Source organism: Fundulus heteroclitus, chromosome 8 (assembly GCF_011125445.2).
Source record: "Fundulus heteroclitus isolate FHET01 chromosome 8, MU-UCD_Fhet_4.1, whole genome shotgun sequence".
Taxonomy (NCBI): domain Eukaryota; kingdom Metazoa; phylum Chordata; class Actinopteri; order Cyprinodontiformes; family Fundulidae; genus Fundulus; species Fundulus heteroclitus.
In genome coordinates, this window is record NC_046368.1 from 2,490,224 (window position 1) to 2,509,175 (window position 18,952).

At 50.1% G+C, this 18,952-nt stretch overlaps 1 protein-coding gene across 3 annotated transcripts; it reads right to left on the reverse strand.

Annotated features, from left to right (window-relative positions):
* Window positions 1-1,116: 1,116 nt before the first annotated feature.
* On the reverse strand, window positions 1,117-17,442 carry lmbrd2b (LMBR1 domain containing 2b). Of its 3 annotated transcripts, none has more exons than XM_036139883.1 (18): window positions 17,238-17,442; window positions 13,773-13,981; window positions 13,476-13,582; window positions 10,826-10,927; window positions 10,580-10,747; window positions 9,378-9,588; window positions 9,232-9,306; window positions 9,046-9,159; window positions 8,433-8,616; window positions 8,176-8,357; window positions 7,848-7,981; window positions 6,657-6,762; window positions 6,482-6,579; window positions 6,204-6,307; window positions 6,082-6,128; window positions 5,878-5,983; window positions 3,053-3,179; window positions 1,117-2,103 (listed from the first exon to the last, which is right to left on the reverse strand). In XM_036139883.1, the coding sequence occupies exons 2-18, from the start codon at window positions 13,944-13,946 to the stop codon at window positions 2,040-2,042; spliced, it is 2,103 nt and encodes a 700-aa protein (XP_035995776.1). In that variant the 5' UTR covers window positions 13,947-13,981; window positions 17,238-17,442; the 3' UTR covers window positions 1,117-2,039. The 3 variants fall into 3 exon arrangements, with proteins under 3 accessions (XP_035995776.1, XP_012717616.2, XP_035995775.1); XM_012862162.3 differs by having other exon boundaries at window positions 17,235-17,442; XM_036139882.1 differs by having other exon boundaries at window positions 17,210-17,442.
* Window positions 17,443-18,952: the final 1,510 nt, after the last annotated feature.

Below are 18,952 nucleotides of genomic sequence, written 5' to 3' on the forward strand. Positions count from 1 at the left end.
GGTGATTAAAACATTGTTCCTTTAAGCCAAGCCAATAACGACCCTAACGACTCCTCGTTACAGAGGAGTGGACCAGTTTCGGTTCAGTCTGCTGGCTTAATGACTTTAACGACCGCCCATTACTAAGGGGTGGACCTGTTTCTGTTTAATCTGCATGTTATCTAAGCCATTACAGGCCTTTGTTGGGCAGTAGTATAAAGCCTGGTACTCCACATTACTCCAGACTATTTGAATTGAGAAAGCTTCCTGAAGAGGAAGCGAAACGTCTTCAACTACGGAAAACAAGTCCAGTTGCTTTGTTTTTTACTATTTGTTGGAACCGTATATTATTGATAATTTAATACCTTACCCATATATTACTGGTAATTTAATACCTTACCCACATATTACTGATAATTTAACCTCTTGTTGCGCTAAACTTTTTTACTCCATCATGATTCACTGAAATCAGGGACATTTCTGGGGACAGGTCATCCAAAAACGGGGTCTGTCCCTGGAAATCTGGGACATGTGGTCACCCTACATGGGGGTGGAGTGATATTATCGAATATAATTATATAATCCAGTAAAAAAGTTATTTTAGCAAAAAAAAGTTAATAAAAAGTTAGTTTAGCCATGTCTCTCATTGAGTAAATGAGGAAACAATAAGCTTCTTAAACAGCAGATAAACATGAACCCCGCTGATCTGAACGGCTTTCATCTCCACACATGAACCCAGACCCTCCACAGTCCAGCCTTCAGAGCCCACAGGTATTCACACCCCAGGAAGATTCTGATTTAAAATGATTTTCATTCAACAAGCGCGTCTCTCCTAACATCCTAAAAGAACAGCAAACTGAAATGTGTCGTAAATGAATCATTCCTTCATCACTAGTCAGCAGAAAGTTATGTTTTAACTGGTTTTTCAGGGTTCTGGAAATGATGCGTTACCTTCTTCACATCCAGGCATGATGCCCAGGATAAAAGAACCGTTTCATCCACCCAGCCGGACGCTGCCTCACAATAAACCATTATTCTCTGTGATCCTCCCCAAGCTGTTATGTGGTGTAATGTGTTCATACAACACACACTTTACAGTTATTCAGTTATTCATACGACACACGGACAACTGCAGCATTTCTTCAGCATGAACCAGATTTTATTCTTGGACAGAACAATGTTAGAGGAACTGAACATTTCTTGTTTCTTCTAGTGAAACCTCTTGAACTGAGATGAAAACCGTAATGACTTCACATCACCAGAGTCACCATGAGGACCAGACGCAGGAAAGAAGCCTTAAATACAAAGTCACATGATTAATTAGTCCGTACTATAGAAAAAAAAACACATATTATACATATATACATAAGAGTGAAGAAGATGGAGCTATGTTACCATCAGTAGTTCTGATTATTTTTGTTTCTCCTGAATCTCAACAGGACAAATGATCCAACGATGTGAAATAAGTCACTTTGAACAGCGGCAGCAGTTTGTGTCCCCAGAGCAGGCGGCGTTTCTCAGGGCTTTGTTCTTAGCTTCGCTCACAAATCAACAAAGTCAGTCCAGTGCTGCTCTGGAGTCAGCGCCACGCTTTATTTTAACTCCGTTTCTAATCAGATGGATGGAAAAGGCAGCCGACGACGCCGACTTTCATTTTTACACAATAGAAAGAGGAAATGATGAGTTACTCTAAGGGGACGTGCACAGTGTTCACAGGCAGGAACCCACAGGGTGAAAGCAGCTCAGACGTTTCAGGTCAAGTGCAAACTGGCTCATAAACACCAATCATTTAGGATTTCACTATTAAATTAATCTACAACACCAACATGGAGGAATAAACTAAAAGTATAAATAAAGTAGAACGTGACCTTCATCAGAGTTCGTCAGCCGTGCGGCTGCTGGACATTGGTGAGCATGCTCAGACCGCGGCATAAATAACAGCAGGAAAATTCCTTCATAGTGGCTGGATGCAGCAGAGCCGGACGCCGTGAAGTGTTGAGATGTTCCTCAGACCGAGCTGTGGGCTTGTTAGCATGCGTGTTAGGAGAAGAGGCGCCGCGCTAGACGTCATCAAATATTCGGCTCCGAGACGAAGACATGGACAGATAACGTCCTCCTGCGTGTCTGAAAACAGACAATAAAGAGAATAAAGAGCGGCATCAGACCTGCTAACGAGCAAAGACCTGCTAACGAGCAAAGACCTGCTAACGAGCAAAGACCTGCTAACGAGCAAATCTAATCAACTAATCACAGCGCTGTCTCTGGTCATCGGCGTGTAAAAGTATTCACACCCCAGCTTCTTCATCCTGTGTCACATCACAGCCAACCACTTCCATCCATTTTATTCAGGATGTTATAAGAACACAAAGTGGAGCAGAGTGCTTCAGCTTCAGGAGTACAGGTCCGTGTTCTAGTTCTGGTTCTCCATGGCAGCCACCCCCCCCCCGGGACGTTGGTAGGACGTTACCACTTCTATCGTTTTGTTCATCCTATTTTGGGCCAAATTAAATCCCAGCTTTCAGAATTAAACAGTCGCCTGCTTCACCGCTTGGTCGCATAATCGGCTAAATTAGCAGAATAAGGACTTAAAATACATAACTCTGAAATAAATGTTCTTTCTGTGTGAGACCTTCACACAGAAAGAATCTGAAAAGTGCGGCGTGCCCCTGTTAGCACAACCAGCTCTGGTGAAGACCGGGCTTTGACTAGGCCACGGATCTAATCCATCCCATAATGGCTGTGAGTGTATGTTGAGTACGTGGTTCTGATGGAGGACGGTCCTCCAGCTGGTTCTGGATGGAGCTCCATCCATCGGAACCACAGCGTGATGCAGGACGTGTTCAGGGGACGAGCAGCAGGAGGCGCTGAAGGTCCAGGTTAGCTCTCCTCTGAGCAGAACCAACCTCCTGCAGGTTGGATCTAGCTGGACCCGTCTGGTTGTTAGTTCTCCAGAACCAAACAGGGTTCTGTTTATTACGGCACCAAGAAAATGCTTCTGCTCCAACAGAAAACCACTGAGACCTCGTTAGTTCTGCTGCTCGTTAACAGCAGGTGTGACGGACTTCCTGTTTACCTGCCAGGCTCCGCCTCCAGCGGGTCGTCCGTCAGCGAGTCGGCGTTGAAGTCCAGCGGTTCTGCATCCTGCAGCAGCTCCATGCAGTCCCTCTCCGCCCGGACCCCGGAGCGGGAGTATTTAGCCTCTGCAGGTCAGAAACGGGTTCTGTTGGGGTTCTGATGGGTTCTGATAGGGTTCTGTTAGGGTTCTGATGGATTCTGTTGGGGTTCTGATGGGTTCTGTTGGGGTTCTGGTGGGTTCTGTTGGGGTTCTGTTGGGGTTCTGATGGGTTCTGTTGGGGTTCTGATGGGTTCTGTTGGGGTTCTAAAGGGTTCTGATGGGTTCTGTTGGGGTTCTGATGGGTATGTTGGGGTTCTGATGGGTTCTGTTGGGGTTCTGTTGGGGTTCTGATGGGTTCTGTTGGGGTTCTAAAGGGTTCTGATGGGTTCTGTTGGGGTTCTGATGGGTTCTGTTGGGGTTATAATGGGTTCTGTTAGGGTTCTGATGGGTTCTGTTAGGGTTCTGATGGGTTCTGTTGGGGTTTTGATGGGTTCTGTTGGGTTCTGTTGGGGTTCTGATGGGTTCTGTTGGGGTTCTGATGGGTTCTGTTGGGGTTATGATGGGTTCTGTTGGGGGTCTAAAGGGTTCTGATGGGTTCTGTTGGGGTTCTGATGGGTTCTGTTGGGGTTCTGATGGGTATGTTGGGGTTCTGATGGGTTCTGTTGGGGTTCTGTTGGGGTTCTGTTGGGGTTCTGTTAGGGTTCTGATGGGTTCTGTTGGGGTTCTAAAGGGTTCTGATGGGTTCTGTTGGGGTTATAATGGGTTCTGTTAGGGTTCTGTTGGGGTTTTGATGGGTTCTGTTGGGTTCTGTTGGGTTCTGTTGGGTTCTGTTGGGGTTATGATGGGTTCTGTTGGGGTTTTGATGGGTTCTGTTGGGTTCTGATGGGTTCTGTTGGGGTTCTGTTGGGGTTCTGTTGGGGTTCTGATGGGTTCTGTTGGGGTTCTGATGGGTTCTGTTGGGGTTCTGATGGGTTCTGTTGGGGTTCTGATGGGTTCTGTTGGGGTTCTGATGGGTTCTGTTGGGGTTCTAAAGGGTTCTGATGGGTTCTGTTGGGGTTCTGATGGGTATGTTGGGGTTCTGATGGGTATGTTGGGGTTCTGATGGGTTCTGTTGGGGTTCTAAAGGGTTCTGATGGGTTCTGTTGGGGTTCTGATGGGTTCTGTTGGGGTTATAATGGGTTCTGTTAGGGTTCTGATGGGTTCTGTTGGGGTTTTGATGGGTTCTGTTGGGTTCTGTTAGGGTTCTGGTGGGTATGTTGGGGTTCTGTTGGGGTTCTGTTGGGTTCTGTTGGGGTTCTGGTGGGTATGTTGGGGTTCTGTTGGGGTTCTGATGGGTTCTAAAGGGTTCTGTTAGGGTTCTGGTGGTTCTGTTGGGGTTCTGTTGGGGTTCTGATGGGTATGTTGGGGTTCTGTTGGGGTTCTGATGGGGTTCTGATGGGTTCTGTTGGGGTTCTGTTAGGGCTCTGATGGGTTCTGTTGGGGTTCTAAAGGGTTCTGTTGGGGTTATAATGGGTTCTGTTAGGGTTCTGTTGGGGTTTTGATGGGTTCTGTTGGGTTCTGATGGGTTCTGTTGGGTTCTGATGGGTTCTGTTGGGGTTCTGATGGGTTCTGTTGGGTTCTGTTGGGGTTATGATGGGTTCTGTTGGGGTTATGATGGGTTCTGTTGGGGTTTTGATGGGTTCTGTTGGGTTCTGATGGGTTCTGTTGGGTTCTGTTGGGTTCTGATGGGTTCTGATGGGTTCTGTTGGGGTTTTGATGGGTTCTGTTAGGGTTCTGATGGGTTCTGTTGGGTTCTGATGGGTTCTGTTGGAGTTATAATGGGTTCTGTTAGGGTTCTGATGGGTTCTGTTGGGGTTCTGATGGGTTCTGTTGGGGTTCTGTTGGGGTTCTGGTGGGGTTCTGGTGGGTTCTGATGGGTTCTGTTGGGGTTTTGATGGGTTCTGTTGGGTTCTGATGGGTTCTGTTGGGGTTCTGGTGGGTATATTGGGGTTCTGTTGGGTTCTGTTAGGGTTCTGGTGGGTATGTTGGGGTTCTGTTGGGGTTCTGATGGGTTCTGTTAGGGTTCTGATGGGTTCTGTTGGGTTCTGGTGGGTATGTTGGGGTTCTGTTGGGGTTCTAAAGGGTTCTGTTAGGGTTCTGATGGGTTCTGTTGGGTTCTGATGGGTTCTAATGGGTTCTGATGGGTATGTTGGGGTTCTGTTGGGGTTCTGATGGGTTCTGTTGGGGTTTTGATGGGTTCTGTTGGGTTCTGATGGGTTCTGTTAGGGTTCTGGTGGGTATGTTGGGGTTCTGTTGGGGTTCTGATGGGTTCTGTTAGGGTTCTGATGGGTTCTGTTGGGTTCTGGTGGGTATGTATGTTGGGGTTCTGTTGGGGTTCTGATGGGTTCTAAAGGGTTCTGTTAGGGTTCTGATGGGTTCTGTTGGGTTCTGATGGGTTCTAATGGGTTCTGATGGGTATGTTGGGGTTCTGTTGGGGTTCTGATGGGTTCTGTTGGGGTTTTGATGGGTTCTGTTGGGTTCTGATGGGTTCTGTTAGGGTTCTGGTGGGTATGTTGGGGTTGTGTTGGGGTTCTGTTGGGTTCTGTTAGGGTTCTGGTGGGTATGTTGGGGTTCTGTTGGGGTTCTGATGGGTTCTAAAGGGTTCTGTTAGGGTTCTGGTGGGTATGTTGGGGTTCTGTTGGGGTTCTGATGGGTTCTAAAGGGTTCTGTTAGGGTTCTGATGGGTTCTGATGGGTTCTGGTGGGTCAGGTGTGCAGCAGAGGGAGGAACACGTTGGGACTCACGTCTCTCTCTGCTGGACTCGGAGTAGTTCGTCTCCTTCATCTCATGGCTGGTCCGGTTCCTCGCAGCGAGGTCCTCCCTCTGGTTCCCGTAACGTTCCTTCCACTCCTGAAACAGAGACTCGCCGTCAGCGACCGGACCTCCTGGACCGGGCCAGCAGAACCTCCGGGTCCAAAGAGGTTCTGCTGCCAGACGGACACACTCACTCTGCGTCGGCTCTCTCCGTCCTCCATCCTCTGCCGCTTCCTCCTCTCTGCGGGAGACAAGACCCGGTTTATGGACCGCTGGTGGTTCCACCGGTTCCGTCCGGACCGGGATCTGTACTCACCGCGCCGGATCAGCTCCTTTCCCTCGTCGATCAGGTCAGAGGTCATGTCGCTGTCGTCCATGAACTGCTGGAAGCCCAGAAGGTTCAGGCAGCGCGTTCCCAGACTGGGTCAGAACAACCAGAACATGGTTAGAACTTAAGCTGAGAGCAGACACTCGCAACCAGAACCAGAACTTTTTAACATTCTGTCACATTAAACCAGAACCGGGCTCAGGTCTGTGGCTGTGGGGTGCAGGGTTCTGAGGCGGCCCGGTTTCTGGTTCTGAGGTTCTGCTGACCTGAAGTAGGTGGCGATGCAGAGGATGACGATGAGCATGGGGTAGTAGATGTAGAACCCGTTGGCGATGAAGGACAGAACCCGCATGGAGCCCATGATCTGAAAGAGAGAGGCAGAGCAGCTGAGCCGGACCGGGTCAGGCGGCGCCGTGCGACCCGGTCCGGCTGGACTCTTACCGAGGTGTAAGCCGTCTGCAGCTTCTCCTGGTGGGAGATGGCCGAGTCCATGTGGATCAGACCCAGGAAGTTCAGGCACAGCGGAGGAGTCAGGCGGCAGAAGAGCCTGAACCAGAACCAGAACCGTTAGCTCAGCGTCTGGGATGGCGCCGGTTCTGCTCCTCCTGCAGGAACGTCAGAACCTGCAGGAGGAGCAGAACCGGCTCTCTGTTCTGCTGAACCAGAACCAGAACCAGAACCGTTAGCTCAGCGTCTGGGGAATTGATTCACATTTCAAGATTCGAATCTTGAAATGTGAATCGATTCTTCTCAAACTGGATCGCTGGTATTAGAACCATTTTTAGCTGTTACCTTAATTGACTGTAGTTATGCAACATGTTGATATTAGTTGATATTAGTTTTATAAACCATCAACAGCAGATTAATAAAGTGTCTAATTAGAACCAAACTTCCCTGAATGTTTCACAAACTGATGCAGGATAAAAAACAGAGATCTCTGTTTCTATTTCTATTCTATTCATAAACATTTTATTAAACCAAGAGGAACACTAACCTGGTGAATTATTAGAAATATAACATTAAAAATTCACCCCCTGGAGTCTAGGGAGAGCCAGAATTATTTATTTTATAATTCCTTAGGGATTAATATGAGAATTGATTGAGAGCGGTCATCTGCCTCGACCCAGTCGGTCGAGGCAGATGACCGTTCATACTGAGCCCGGTTCTGCCGGAGGTTTTTTTTCCCGTTAATGGGTGGTTTTTCTTCCCACTGTCGCTTCATGCTTGCTCAGTATGAGGGATTGCAGCAAAGCCATGTACAATGCAGATGACTCTTCCTGTGGCTCTACGGTTCCCCAGGAGTGAATGCTGCTTGTCGGGACTTTGATGCAATCAACTGGTTTCCTTATATAGGAAATTTTTGACCAATCTGTATAATCTGACCCAATCTGTATAATATGATTGAACTTGACTTTGTAAAGTGCCTTGAGATGACATGTTTCATGATTTGGCGCTATATAAATAAAACTGAATTGAAATTGAATAATGGATTTTTTCACACAGCCCCACTAACAGGACAACAGGCAGCAGGGTGTGTGTGTGTGTGTTACTGTGTGTGTGTGTGTGTGTGTGTGTGTGTGTGTGTGTGTGTGTGTGTGTGTGGGAGGGGGGGGGGGGTAGTGTGTCACTGACATGCCGCTGAACTGCAGGCTGTAGGCGTCGGTCTGATGGTGGGAGGCCAGGTAGTAGTAGTTAAAGACCCGGATACGGAAGACGGTGGAGTAGACGCAGGTGCAGAGGAAGAAGATGGTGACGAAGCACGCCATCTGGTGGAGAGACGACACATTACCGCTAGACAGGAAGTGTTAATTCACCTGTTACCTGAACCACAGGTAACATCTCTAATCAGCTTTAATGGCCGTGGGTCTAAGGCTGTCTGAGGAACAGAACCTCTCCTAGGACAGAACCTTGGTCCGGGTCAGAACCTTGGTCCGGGTCAGAACCTTGGTCCGGGTCTCACCTCGATGTAGAGGTAGTTGTAGTCCCTCTCTGCCAGCTGGATGAAGACGGCGAAGAGCGACAGAACCGGCCGGGTGCTGAAGAAGGTGCATTCGGACCAGACCACGGCCACGCTGAACAGGGTCAGAACCACAGAGAGCAGCCGGTAGAACCAGCACTTCAGGAGACACTCCCAGTACCACTCTGAGGCAGAAACACACACGGGTCAGACCGCCGTCCCCGCAGGGCGTGGCCGCGGGCCGCCCGGCGCCGACCCACCTACGGTCGGGGTGTACAGGTACCGGCCGACCCAGCCGACCGGCTCGCAGGACGGGAAGCTGTGGACGAACTGGCGGCCCACGCTGCTCTCGTTCTTGGCCACGTCCTCCAGGTGGATGGCCTGCTGCAGCAGAATCTGCCACTGGACCCGGGTCCGGTTCTGCCTCTGGACCGCGTAGATCACCTGAGGACAGACGGCCGTGAGCCTCCAGAACCGGGCCGTGAAACTCCAGAACCGTCAGCCTCCAGAACCGGGTCGTGAGACTCCAGGACCGGGCTTTAAGCCTCCAGAACCGGGCCGTGAAACTCCAGAACCGTCAGCCTCCAGAACCGGGCCGTGAGACTCCAGAACCGGGCCGTGAGCCTCCAGAACCGGGCCGTGAGCCTCCAGAACCGGGCCGTGAGCCTCCAGAACCGTCAGCCTCCAGAACCGGGTCGTGAGACTCCAGGACCGGGCTTTAAGCCTCCAGAACCGGGCCGTGAGCCTCCAGAACCGGGCGGTGAGCCTCCAGAACCGGGCTGTGAGCCTCCAGAACCGGGCTGTGAGCCTCCAGAACCGGGCCGTGAGACTCCAGAACCGGGCCGTGAGCCTCCAGAACCGGGCGGCGCTCACCTGCTTGTGCAGCTTCACCAGGCTCTTCTCGGTCGGGTAGGAGTTCTGCTTGTCGTCAAAGTCCTCGTAGTCGTCCATGTTGCGGCCCATCTTCTCCTGGTAGTCTACGGGACACTGGGGGGGGGGGGGGGGGTGTTAGCGTTAGCAGGTTAGCATTAGCACCTCTCCTACCTTCATGGACCGTACCTTCCTCAGGACGGTGTCGATGCATTTCCTCAGCGGATGGTTGTACTTGATGGACTCGCTGACCTTGCGGACCTCCTGCAGCATCAGAACACGTTCAGCCGAGCCCAAACAGAACCACCCCCCCCCCCCCCCCGCCCGCCGCTCACCTCCATCACGTCCTCCAGGTTCTCCTCGGCGTCGGCCTTCTCCGTCATCAGCTTGGACGCCTTGAAGTAGGTCTTCATGAGCAGGTGTCCGTGGCGGGAGGCGTTCCAGTAGGAGCGAGGGATCTCCACCAGACCGTAGCCCAGCAGCAGCACCAGCAGGAACAGGCCCCAGGTGTTGGCCGCCGTGATGCCGATGGTCTGCAGCCCGTACCTGGGGGACCGGACAACCGGGTCAGGACAGCCGGGTCAGGACAACCGGGTCAGGGGACCGGACAACCGGGTCAGGACAAGCGGGTCAGAGGACCAGACAACCGGGTCAGGACAACCGGGTCAGGGGACGAATGGGTCAGGAGACAACTGACGGTTCCGTCTCCCAACACCGGAGGCTGTTCTGTCCCGGGTCATCCCACCGTTCTTCTGGAAGCAGGCAGCCGGCGCCGGCCCAGAACCCACAGAGGTCCTGTAGGTCTGGGCGTTCTGACCCGGCTTGGTTCTGGTGTGAAATGGTTCCGGTTCCTGCTGACCGTGGACCAGCCGGGGGTTCCCACCAACTCCCAACTTCTGATCATTTGAAGTCGGGTTTTACTCATGTTCTACTGCAGGGTTCTGCAACCAGCACCGCTTTGGACCTTTGGCTGAAACAGAACCAACTAACCTAAAGCTGGAAAACAGGATGTGGTTCTTTAAAAGATTAACTTCCTGCAGTAAATCTGGGGAAACGTTTTATTCAGCTGGACGGACCGAGGAAACGCCCTTTGGACCAGAACCAGGGTTCTGGTGGAAGTTCTGTGTAAAGCTACAAAAATGTGCTTTTATTAATAAATAGTTCATTTTCATCAAAAACATTAGAGTTTTCTGATAAAATAACAGATTAAATCCTACAGAAGATCTGAGCTTCAATGCATCAAAGTTATTTCTCAGCATGAGAGAGAAACCGGACCGGGTCGACCCGGATGGACTGCGGACGTTCTGGACCTGAGAAAACGTCTCTCTGACGTCTGATGAAGGCGTTTCAGAACCTCTTTATCTTTAGCTCAATAACGTGGAACATGTTCTGGTTCTGATTGGCTGAGACGAAGTTATCCCCTCGTCCAAGACCAGAACCACGACCCACCCAATGACCCGGGTCAGAAAGCTCCAGAGCAGAACCTGGGTCTAGTTCTGGTGAGACCCGGTCCACGCGCCGGTACCGGTGGGCTCACCAGGAGAGGTGCAGCTCCGGGTGGACGGCCACGTAGATGAGCAGCGACCCAAAGATCAGCAGGTAGGTTCCGTAGTAGATGGCGTTCTCGATCAGCGCCGTCTTGATCTTCCCGGTGATGGAGAACCCGCCGGACCGCGCGTACGACTGCATGAAGGGCAGCAGCAGCCTGGGAACAGCAGCAGAACGTCAGAGCAGGAAGCCGGTACCAGCCGGTACCAGCCGGGCCGGGCCGGGTCCGACTCACCAGGTGAGGAACTGGGAGGTCCAGTACACCACTCTCCAGAACACGGGCATGATGCCTTCAGGGATGTAGCTCCAGGGCCTGTAGCACGGCGCCGCACCGCTCCTGAGAAGCACAAAGCCAACAGAACCATGAGAGCTCTCCAGAACCAGCACCAGCTGAGGTACCGGGAACCCAGCTTCACTAGCAGACCAGCATCAGAGTCATCATAGCAATGGCATGCCAACGGGTTCTGCTTTCCATGGATATTCAGATCTACAGGGAACCGCACAGAACACCAGCAGGTAGAACTTCCTGCTCTGAGTCCAGGTCCGTTCCCAGAAGTTCTGAGAAAATCCCCAAAATCACAACAAAATGACATTATTGTCATAAACCGTGAGCTAAATGTCAGTAAATTGTTATTATAGAACATTAGGATGTTGAAATAGACTGGAAACCCGATAACAGAATTACCGGTTCCCCCGTTTCACTGAGCTCCGGTACCGTTAAAGAACCCGAACGGTGTCAGAACCGACCAGTTCAATCAACTGCTCTTCGGTTCTTCAGGGTTCTTGGTGTAAATGTCTGGAGAAGCGACTCGGCTTCAGGACGTTTCTACGTTTGCAGGTAGAACTTCCTGCTGTGAGTGCAGGTCCGATCCCAGCCGGTTCTGTTTGGACTTTCATACGCTGCAGGTTCTGGGCAGGTGAGGTCAGAACCTCCAGCAATGGAGGATTCAGCATCAGAGTCGGTTTCTGCGAAAACTTTGATCATTTTTTAACCAACGATACTAAACAGACTGTGTCACTAATTAAGCTTTTAATGAGCAAAAAGTTTTGCTTTTATAAATACATATTCTGCCAAAGTCTAATAACCTCACATCAAAAATGAATCGTTCTCCTAACGTATTTAGTAGTTGATAAACACATGGGTGGTGTTGCACCACTGGGGGGCGCCGCGCTGCCTCACTGTTTCTGACTACAGCAGCAGAAAAGGGACAAACTTGTCAGCGATACTCGTTTTCCCTCCATCCGTCTAAAGAAACCAGCAAAGACTTCAGTAGATCCTCTCCCTGCTGTTCTGCAGACATGGAGAACCGTCCACTCTCTGCCCAGAGAGAGAAAGGAACCAAGGAAAGAAAGAGGAGTAAACACCAGAGGAACTAGAGTCTATATCAGCCCAGCTACTATTACCAGGTGGAGATAATTCATCAGGGAGCAGGATTTAAAGCAGATGCTGAGGCTGCAGCTTCCTGCTGGACAGCTGAGTTCATTCATTATAACATTATAACAGTTATAATGAAAAACAGTTATTTCTACCGTTATGTTAGAAAGAGAGCAGCAGCTACTCTGTCCTCCGGCAGAGACGGCCGCTGTGTTCGTCTCTCAGGGAGGATGGGTACGCCGAGGCGGAGGGATATCAGCCGTTCACCGTCTGTAGCGCGCAGTGAGACCGCGTCACTACTCGTGTTTATAGTCGCTAATTCTAAAGTCCAAATAAGCGACGGCACCTTCAGCAACGAGCCAAAAAAAACAGCGACTCACAGAATTTACAGGCGACTTTAAAGAAAACAAGCGGCCTCGGTAACAGAGGCAGAAACATTTCACACCATGACCGTAGCTAGTAGCTGTTAGCTGTTAGTAGGAGCTAGTAGCTGTTAGCAGGAGATAGTAGCTGTTAGCAAGAGCTAGTAGCTGTTAGCAGGAGCTAGTAGCTGTTAGCAGGAGCTAGTAGTTGTTAGCTGTTAGCAGGAGCTCGTAGCTGTTAGCAGGAGCTAGTAGCTGGTAGCAGGAGCTAGTAGCTAGTAGCTGTTAGCAGGAGCTAGTAGCTGTTAGCTGTTAGCAGGAGCTAGTAGCTGTTAGCAGGAGCTAGTAGCTGTTAGCAGGAGCTAGTAGCTGTTAGCAGGAGCTAGTAGCTAGTAGCTGTTAGCAGGAGCTCGTAGCTAGTAGCTGTTAGCAGGAGCTCGTAGCTAGTAGCTGTTAGCAGGAGCTCGTAGCTGTTAGCAGGAGCTAGTAGCTGTTAGCAGGAGCTAGTAGCTGTTAGCAGGAGCTCGTAGCTGTTAGCAGGAGCTCGTAGCTGTTAGCAGGAGCTAGTAGCTGTTAACAGGAGCTAGTAGCTGTTAGCAGGAGCTAGTAGCTGTAAGCAGGAGCTAGTAGCTGTTAGCAGGAGCTAATACATGGAGGACATGTTGACATTGCCACGTTTATGATCCTCCGAGGCTTCCATAGTCCTTACTACAGTGAAGTCGGCTGTTGTTCATTTAGCGCACCACTAGATGGCGCCCTGGCGTGAACATCTTACATGCTGAGGCCGTAATGGATAGCATTAAATAATAACGTTTAGAAAATCCTGTTCCATCATGTTCATGAGGAGATTTAAAGTCCTGTTATAGGCAAAATAATGATCCTTTCTACAAACTTTCTCTTTTAAAAGAAAACTCTGCTGGTTAAGCTACAGAGGAAGCTTTGATCTCTGAGCTGTAGACGCATGAAGCATCTAAAGGCCTCTGCTTTGTTCAAGGATGGCAGATGAGTGACATCAGCAACACCTTCAGTCACCTGATGACTTCCTGTTTCTATGTCACTATATTAATTAACCAACAGGAGGACGACTGGTCCTCTGTTAACTGTGGGGGGCCCCGGCCGCTGTGGCCCCTCCCTGAGAGAACCCAGACCTTTTAGTTGGAGCCACCGTGGCGTTGGGGGTGGTGTGGTTGGCCGGGCTGATGGTGGAACCAGAACCATGATCCTCATGGTCCAGGATGCACTGCCTGTAGATGGTCTGTAGGGGGCAGAGAGAGAACACCTTCAGGTTAATGAAGACACCAGAGACCCGGTTTCTGTTCAGCTGCGTCGGTTCTGCTGTTTGACTACAGAGAGTTCTGCAGCGGCGAGACTGTCGGGTTTAACGGAACCAGACCAGAACCCCCGCTGGTTCAAACAACACCGGGGCTCTGCGGGTCGGTACTGACCGTGCTGACGTCCAGCGGTAGGATGAAGACGATGAGGAAGCACAGGTACCAGGCCAGCAGCGTGCCGAACAGAACCATGCGCTGCTGCTTCTTGAAGTCTCCGTAGCGGTGCAGCAGGAACAGCGCCAGGAAGAAGACCAGGACGATCTCGATGCCGAGCGCCGCGCCGCTCATGGTGCTGCAGCGCCCCCAGCAGGTCCACCGGAAACCTGCAGGAGGCCACAGAGAGAGACGACCCAGTCAGACCGACAGAACCAGGACCAAACTACAGCTACACGTCTCTTTTGGACAGAACAGTCTGTCTGTCTGGATCACAGTCACTGAGCTATATAATACACTGGAGTGCTGATTTTGCCGAAAAACTGAAGTCACTGGCCGCCATCTTGCTACTCCCTACTCTCCCAGAATCCCACAGGATTTGGTTGCAACAACAAGCAGTTTTCTGGCTGAGTAAAAACGTTTCACAGGTAATTCTACAGTCAGTGGATGTACTAACACTATCAACTACTAGGAAATTAGGTGCTGAAATATTTTACATGTTATTCATATTAAATTTATATATATGTATATATAAGTATGTGTATATGTATATATATATGTATACATATATGTAAATATATGTGTAGGAGCCAATTATTTTTAGTTATTAATAAAATTTCTATTCTTGTGTATAAGCTAGTTAAGGTTATTTATTTTACTTTATTGTTTGATATTTGTTTTGAGATTATGTGTTGGTTATTTAGTTTTCTTTGTTTCTAGTTAGTTATGAGCAATTTGGGGGGATTAAGTTTATAAATAGGCTGTCATTGGTAGGACCAGCATGCATCTGGGTGGGCGTATGGTTTTTTACCAGCGCAAGAGAAGCAGGGAGGAAAATGTTTGTCAATTTTTGTTTGCTTGCAAAATATTTCAGAACATGACTTTCTCAGTACTTGATAGTTTTAGAACATAACATAAAAGTATATGGCATTTGACATTTTAAAAGTCTTAAGCCCCCCCGTAACATGAGAAAATCCTCGTTATTCGATGCTGTAGCGCACATATTCCCTAGTTACTGGGGGGAAATAGGGAGTACCAATATGGCGGCTGGTGGCTTCACAGCGACTCGTTCTAACAGCGGCTATTAGCACTCCAGTGTAGAATAGAGATCAGTGGTTTGGAAACTGGACCCGCATGGTGGCTCCTGGAATTCTGGACCACACGTTGCAGTAGAACCCGTTCAGAACCTCGTCTGCTGTTCTGGTCCGCAGTGAGCAGAACCGCTCCCACCCAGAGAACCTCTTAGCCGTTCCTCGGCCCCACCAACACGACGGACCAATCAGAGCTCCCGGTGGCCAGAACACGCACCGGCCAATCAAAACCAAGCGTCTGAGGCTGCATAGCAACCGGTAACCAGGGCGACAGCTGCCCAGCTGGACGGTACCAACCCGGACCCACTAAGGTCTCTGAACAGCAGGCGGTCTCAGAATCAGAACCAGCAGGAGGAGAAGCCTGTCTGAGATTTAACAGCAACTTCATTCTGGAGCCACCGCTTCAGAACCGGGTCCTGTTCGGGTTTCAATGGAGCGGGCTGCAGGGTTCTGAGAGGCCCGACTGGTACCAGCATGCAGAGCAGTACTCTGCTGGACTATCGCCTCCAGGTCCAGACACTAAGTTCTGTTTTTAGTCCAGTCCTGGTTCTGAAATCCACAGAACAGAACCGGTACCTATGGCACCACGATGACTGGACCCCTCACCGTTTGATACCTCAGCAGAACCAACTGATGCTTTTCTGTCAGAACTAGAAGAAAACATCCCAAGGTCTCGTTGGGCCCATTCCGCACCAGAACCCGTCTTCCACAAGTTCTCTTCACTCTCCCAGGAACGGTTCTGGGTGTTACTGCCTGATCGGACCTTCCTGGTGTTCTGTTCATGGAAGGCAACAGACCCAAACCGGACCTCTAGAACCTTCTCCCTTCCAGTTCAGAGTCCAACAGGAAATGAGTAATTCAGAGACCGGTACCGCTCGCAGGAGTTCTAGCTGATTTCTCTTTCTGACCCGTTCCCAGCGCTCAGGGAACCGGACCTCTGCCTGGACCCATTTCAGGACAGGGCAGTAAAATCGGACCTCCTGACCCGCTGATGACTGAGGTTACTGGTTCTGAGTCCAGTTCCCACCATGTTCTGACCCTGTTCTAAAGGTCCGGTAGCATCTTGTCGAGTTGCCGGACCCGCTCAACCCGGACCGGGAACTCAGATGTGAGGTTCCGCCCAGGTCTGAAGGTTCTGGATGAACCGATCTTGGGTTTTATCAGCTCACCGCTGACTGACCCGGTGACACCAGCCGGTCCAAACAGCATCAGAAACAATCAGAACCAAGACTGAACCCAATAAATCTATCTGAACATTTGTTTTTAATGGACAAACCATCCAGAACCAGCCAATCGGTTCTTCACTGGTCCAATAATGTCCAGAACTGCCTGATCGGTCCTGCTCACACGGAACCATCCCCGGTCCAATGAGGTCAGAACCTGCTCCACATCCTCAGCCTCTGATTGGCTCCTCACTGCAGGTCCAACCAGAGAAGATGTGGTTCTGATATCTGGGTCAGAAACCGGGCCAGACGCCTGGTACCAGAGAACCTTAGTGTTCAAACACCTCAGAGAACCCAGAGAAGTCCAGAGACCAGAACCAGACATGTACTGCTGCACAGGGTTCTGGATCAGGCCGTCGACACAGATCTCCAGGGTTCTGTAAGGTTCTAACCAGCCGGGTCTGATTCGGACCAGAAACGTGAAAACAGAACTTCAGGAGTTTTAAATTCATCAGAAATGGACCAGATGATCCGAACCTTTACGTCTCTACGGGCCGAGCCTTTAGGTTCAGAACAATAATAAAGAAAATAACCTGGTTCTTTAGTTTAATAAGCTGATAACCCATCAGAACCGAGCCCAGGAGAACGGGCCAACCTCGGCTCTGTAGATCTGAGCGGTAAGAGGAACCGAGGCTGCTGCTGTAATCGGACTCAGAACCGGACCGTTTAATCCATCAGGTAAAAAGGTCCAACTCCAGAACCTCCGAACTGGACTCTGGGTCTGCCTGGAACACCAGGAGCTTCTCAGCGGTTCTGGTAGCGCTGAGTCCAGTTTGGTCCCGACCTTTGGAGATAACGGCAAATTCTGGTTCTGACCCACTTCATCACCAGAACCAGGGTTCTGATAAACACCAAGGAGCCTGCAGCTAGCAGAGGGCCTCACTGCGCATGTCTGGGAAGGAAGTCCGGACTTCCGGGTGATCAGCTGCGAGCCTGAGTTCTGAAGCCCAGATTAACCGAACCGAACCGGACCGAACCTGTTCAGAGTCAGAGCCGCCACAGACTGTTGGTGGCCCGGAGTGCGGTTCCGTTCGGACAGCCGTGAACAGAACCGGCTCCATTTGGACCGGCTCAGTACCAGAACCTCCGCTGACGTGTCCTCCTCTCACCGCGGTCTGTGTGGCGCTCCTTGCCGCCTCCAGAGGCTCCTCGGCCGGTCACAGAGCTCCCCGCGCCGGGCTGTGCGGATGTTCCACCGGGGTGACCGAGACGATCCGCCGCTCTCCCGGAACCTCAGCGCAGCAGCATCCCGGTTCTCCAGGACACGACGGTGACGTCTGAGGAAAACAGTTTCTTCTTCGGTGGTAGGCGGCGGTGTGGGGCTGCTGGGCTCATTGCTGCCCCCTGGAGGTAACTAGAGGTACACCAACAGTTCTCATCATGGACCTGAGTTCTGCAGAATCTTTGTGATCAGTCGGTGGGTTCTGTTGGCCTAGAACAGATTTAATAGGAAACAAATTCTGATATTATTTAAAGTGAATCGGTTCTGGTTCTGCTGAACCCAGTCCAAGGCGACCGAGCATCCTGGAGGACATGCAAGGCATCAGGCCATATCTGGGTTTTTAAGGATCAAAGGGAAATGTGTTTTAAAGCTCTTTGAATAAAGAGAAAGTCCACAAACAGCACGTGAGTTTTTTACTGGAACCTTTGGGTTCTGCACAGGCGTGTTGTTGGTTCAAATCCCGCTCCGTTTGTCCTTCAGCACAAGCAAAACAATATTTAACAATAAACTTGAATTGTTTTACTACACAATCCAGCAGAACCTGTTAGGAGTTGGTTTAAATAGACGGTGTAATATTTTCCTTTGTTTAGAAAGATAAATATACTTTATGTTCAAAGAAAACTAATAGAGATTAAACCTTTAATGTGGAATTTTGAATACATTCAACAGAATGTTTTAACTTTTGTCCCTTCAGCTGCTAGTTAGCATCTGTTAATCCCTGAGTCTGTGTTGCTCATTGCTTCAGTACATGAGCTGCTGCAGGGTTCTCAGAACCGGGCCCAACACTGATGTTATTTCTGCCACCAGCTCTGGTCCAGGGCCTGAATACGTGTTTTCAGCCACACTGATGAGGAAAGAATGTTTTTGTGTACATGTGGATCTCTGGACAGGAACCGGGTCCTTATCCAAGGCCATAAACATGTCCTGTCCTGTCCTGAACCTCATCAGGCAGTTAGATTTACACATGGACAAATATTTACAAGATAAAGCTGACAGCAGGTTAACCTGGTTCTGCTGCTACCTGTGGGTCAGAGCAGGGCCGTTTAAATGTTCTGTTCCAGCTCTCTAACGGAGCTCATGGTGACAAAGCGCAGAGGGAAACATGTCGGTCAGAAATCAGCCGCCTCATCGCAGTGAGAACCTGAGGAGCAGAAAGCTGAAGGTGTTTACCTGAAGCTTCTCAGTGACCTCAGAAGATGTTTCTGCAGAGCAGGAACCTCCCTACATGCAGCTCCTCTCAGAGCCGTGAAGATCATCCCAGCTACATCTCTTCTGTCAAACCTGCCCAAACCTGGACGTTTAGCTGCTGGAGTTTTAATTTGGACCATTTTTAGACTAAAACCCTTTAAAACACAGAGAGCTTCAATCCAATTTAATTAAATTTTATTTATATAACACCAATTAACATAATCTCATCAAGGCTCTTTCCAGAGTCAGACTCCATCAGATCCTCCAGGTTGGTGAGAAAGTTTCCTCTCTAAGGAAACCCAGCAGGTTGCATCAAGTCTCTCCAAGCAGCATTCACTCCTCCTGAAAGAGCGTAGAGCCACAGTGGACAGTCGTCTGCATTGTTGATGGCTTTGCAGCAATCCCTCATACTGAGCA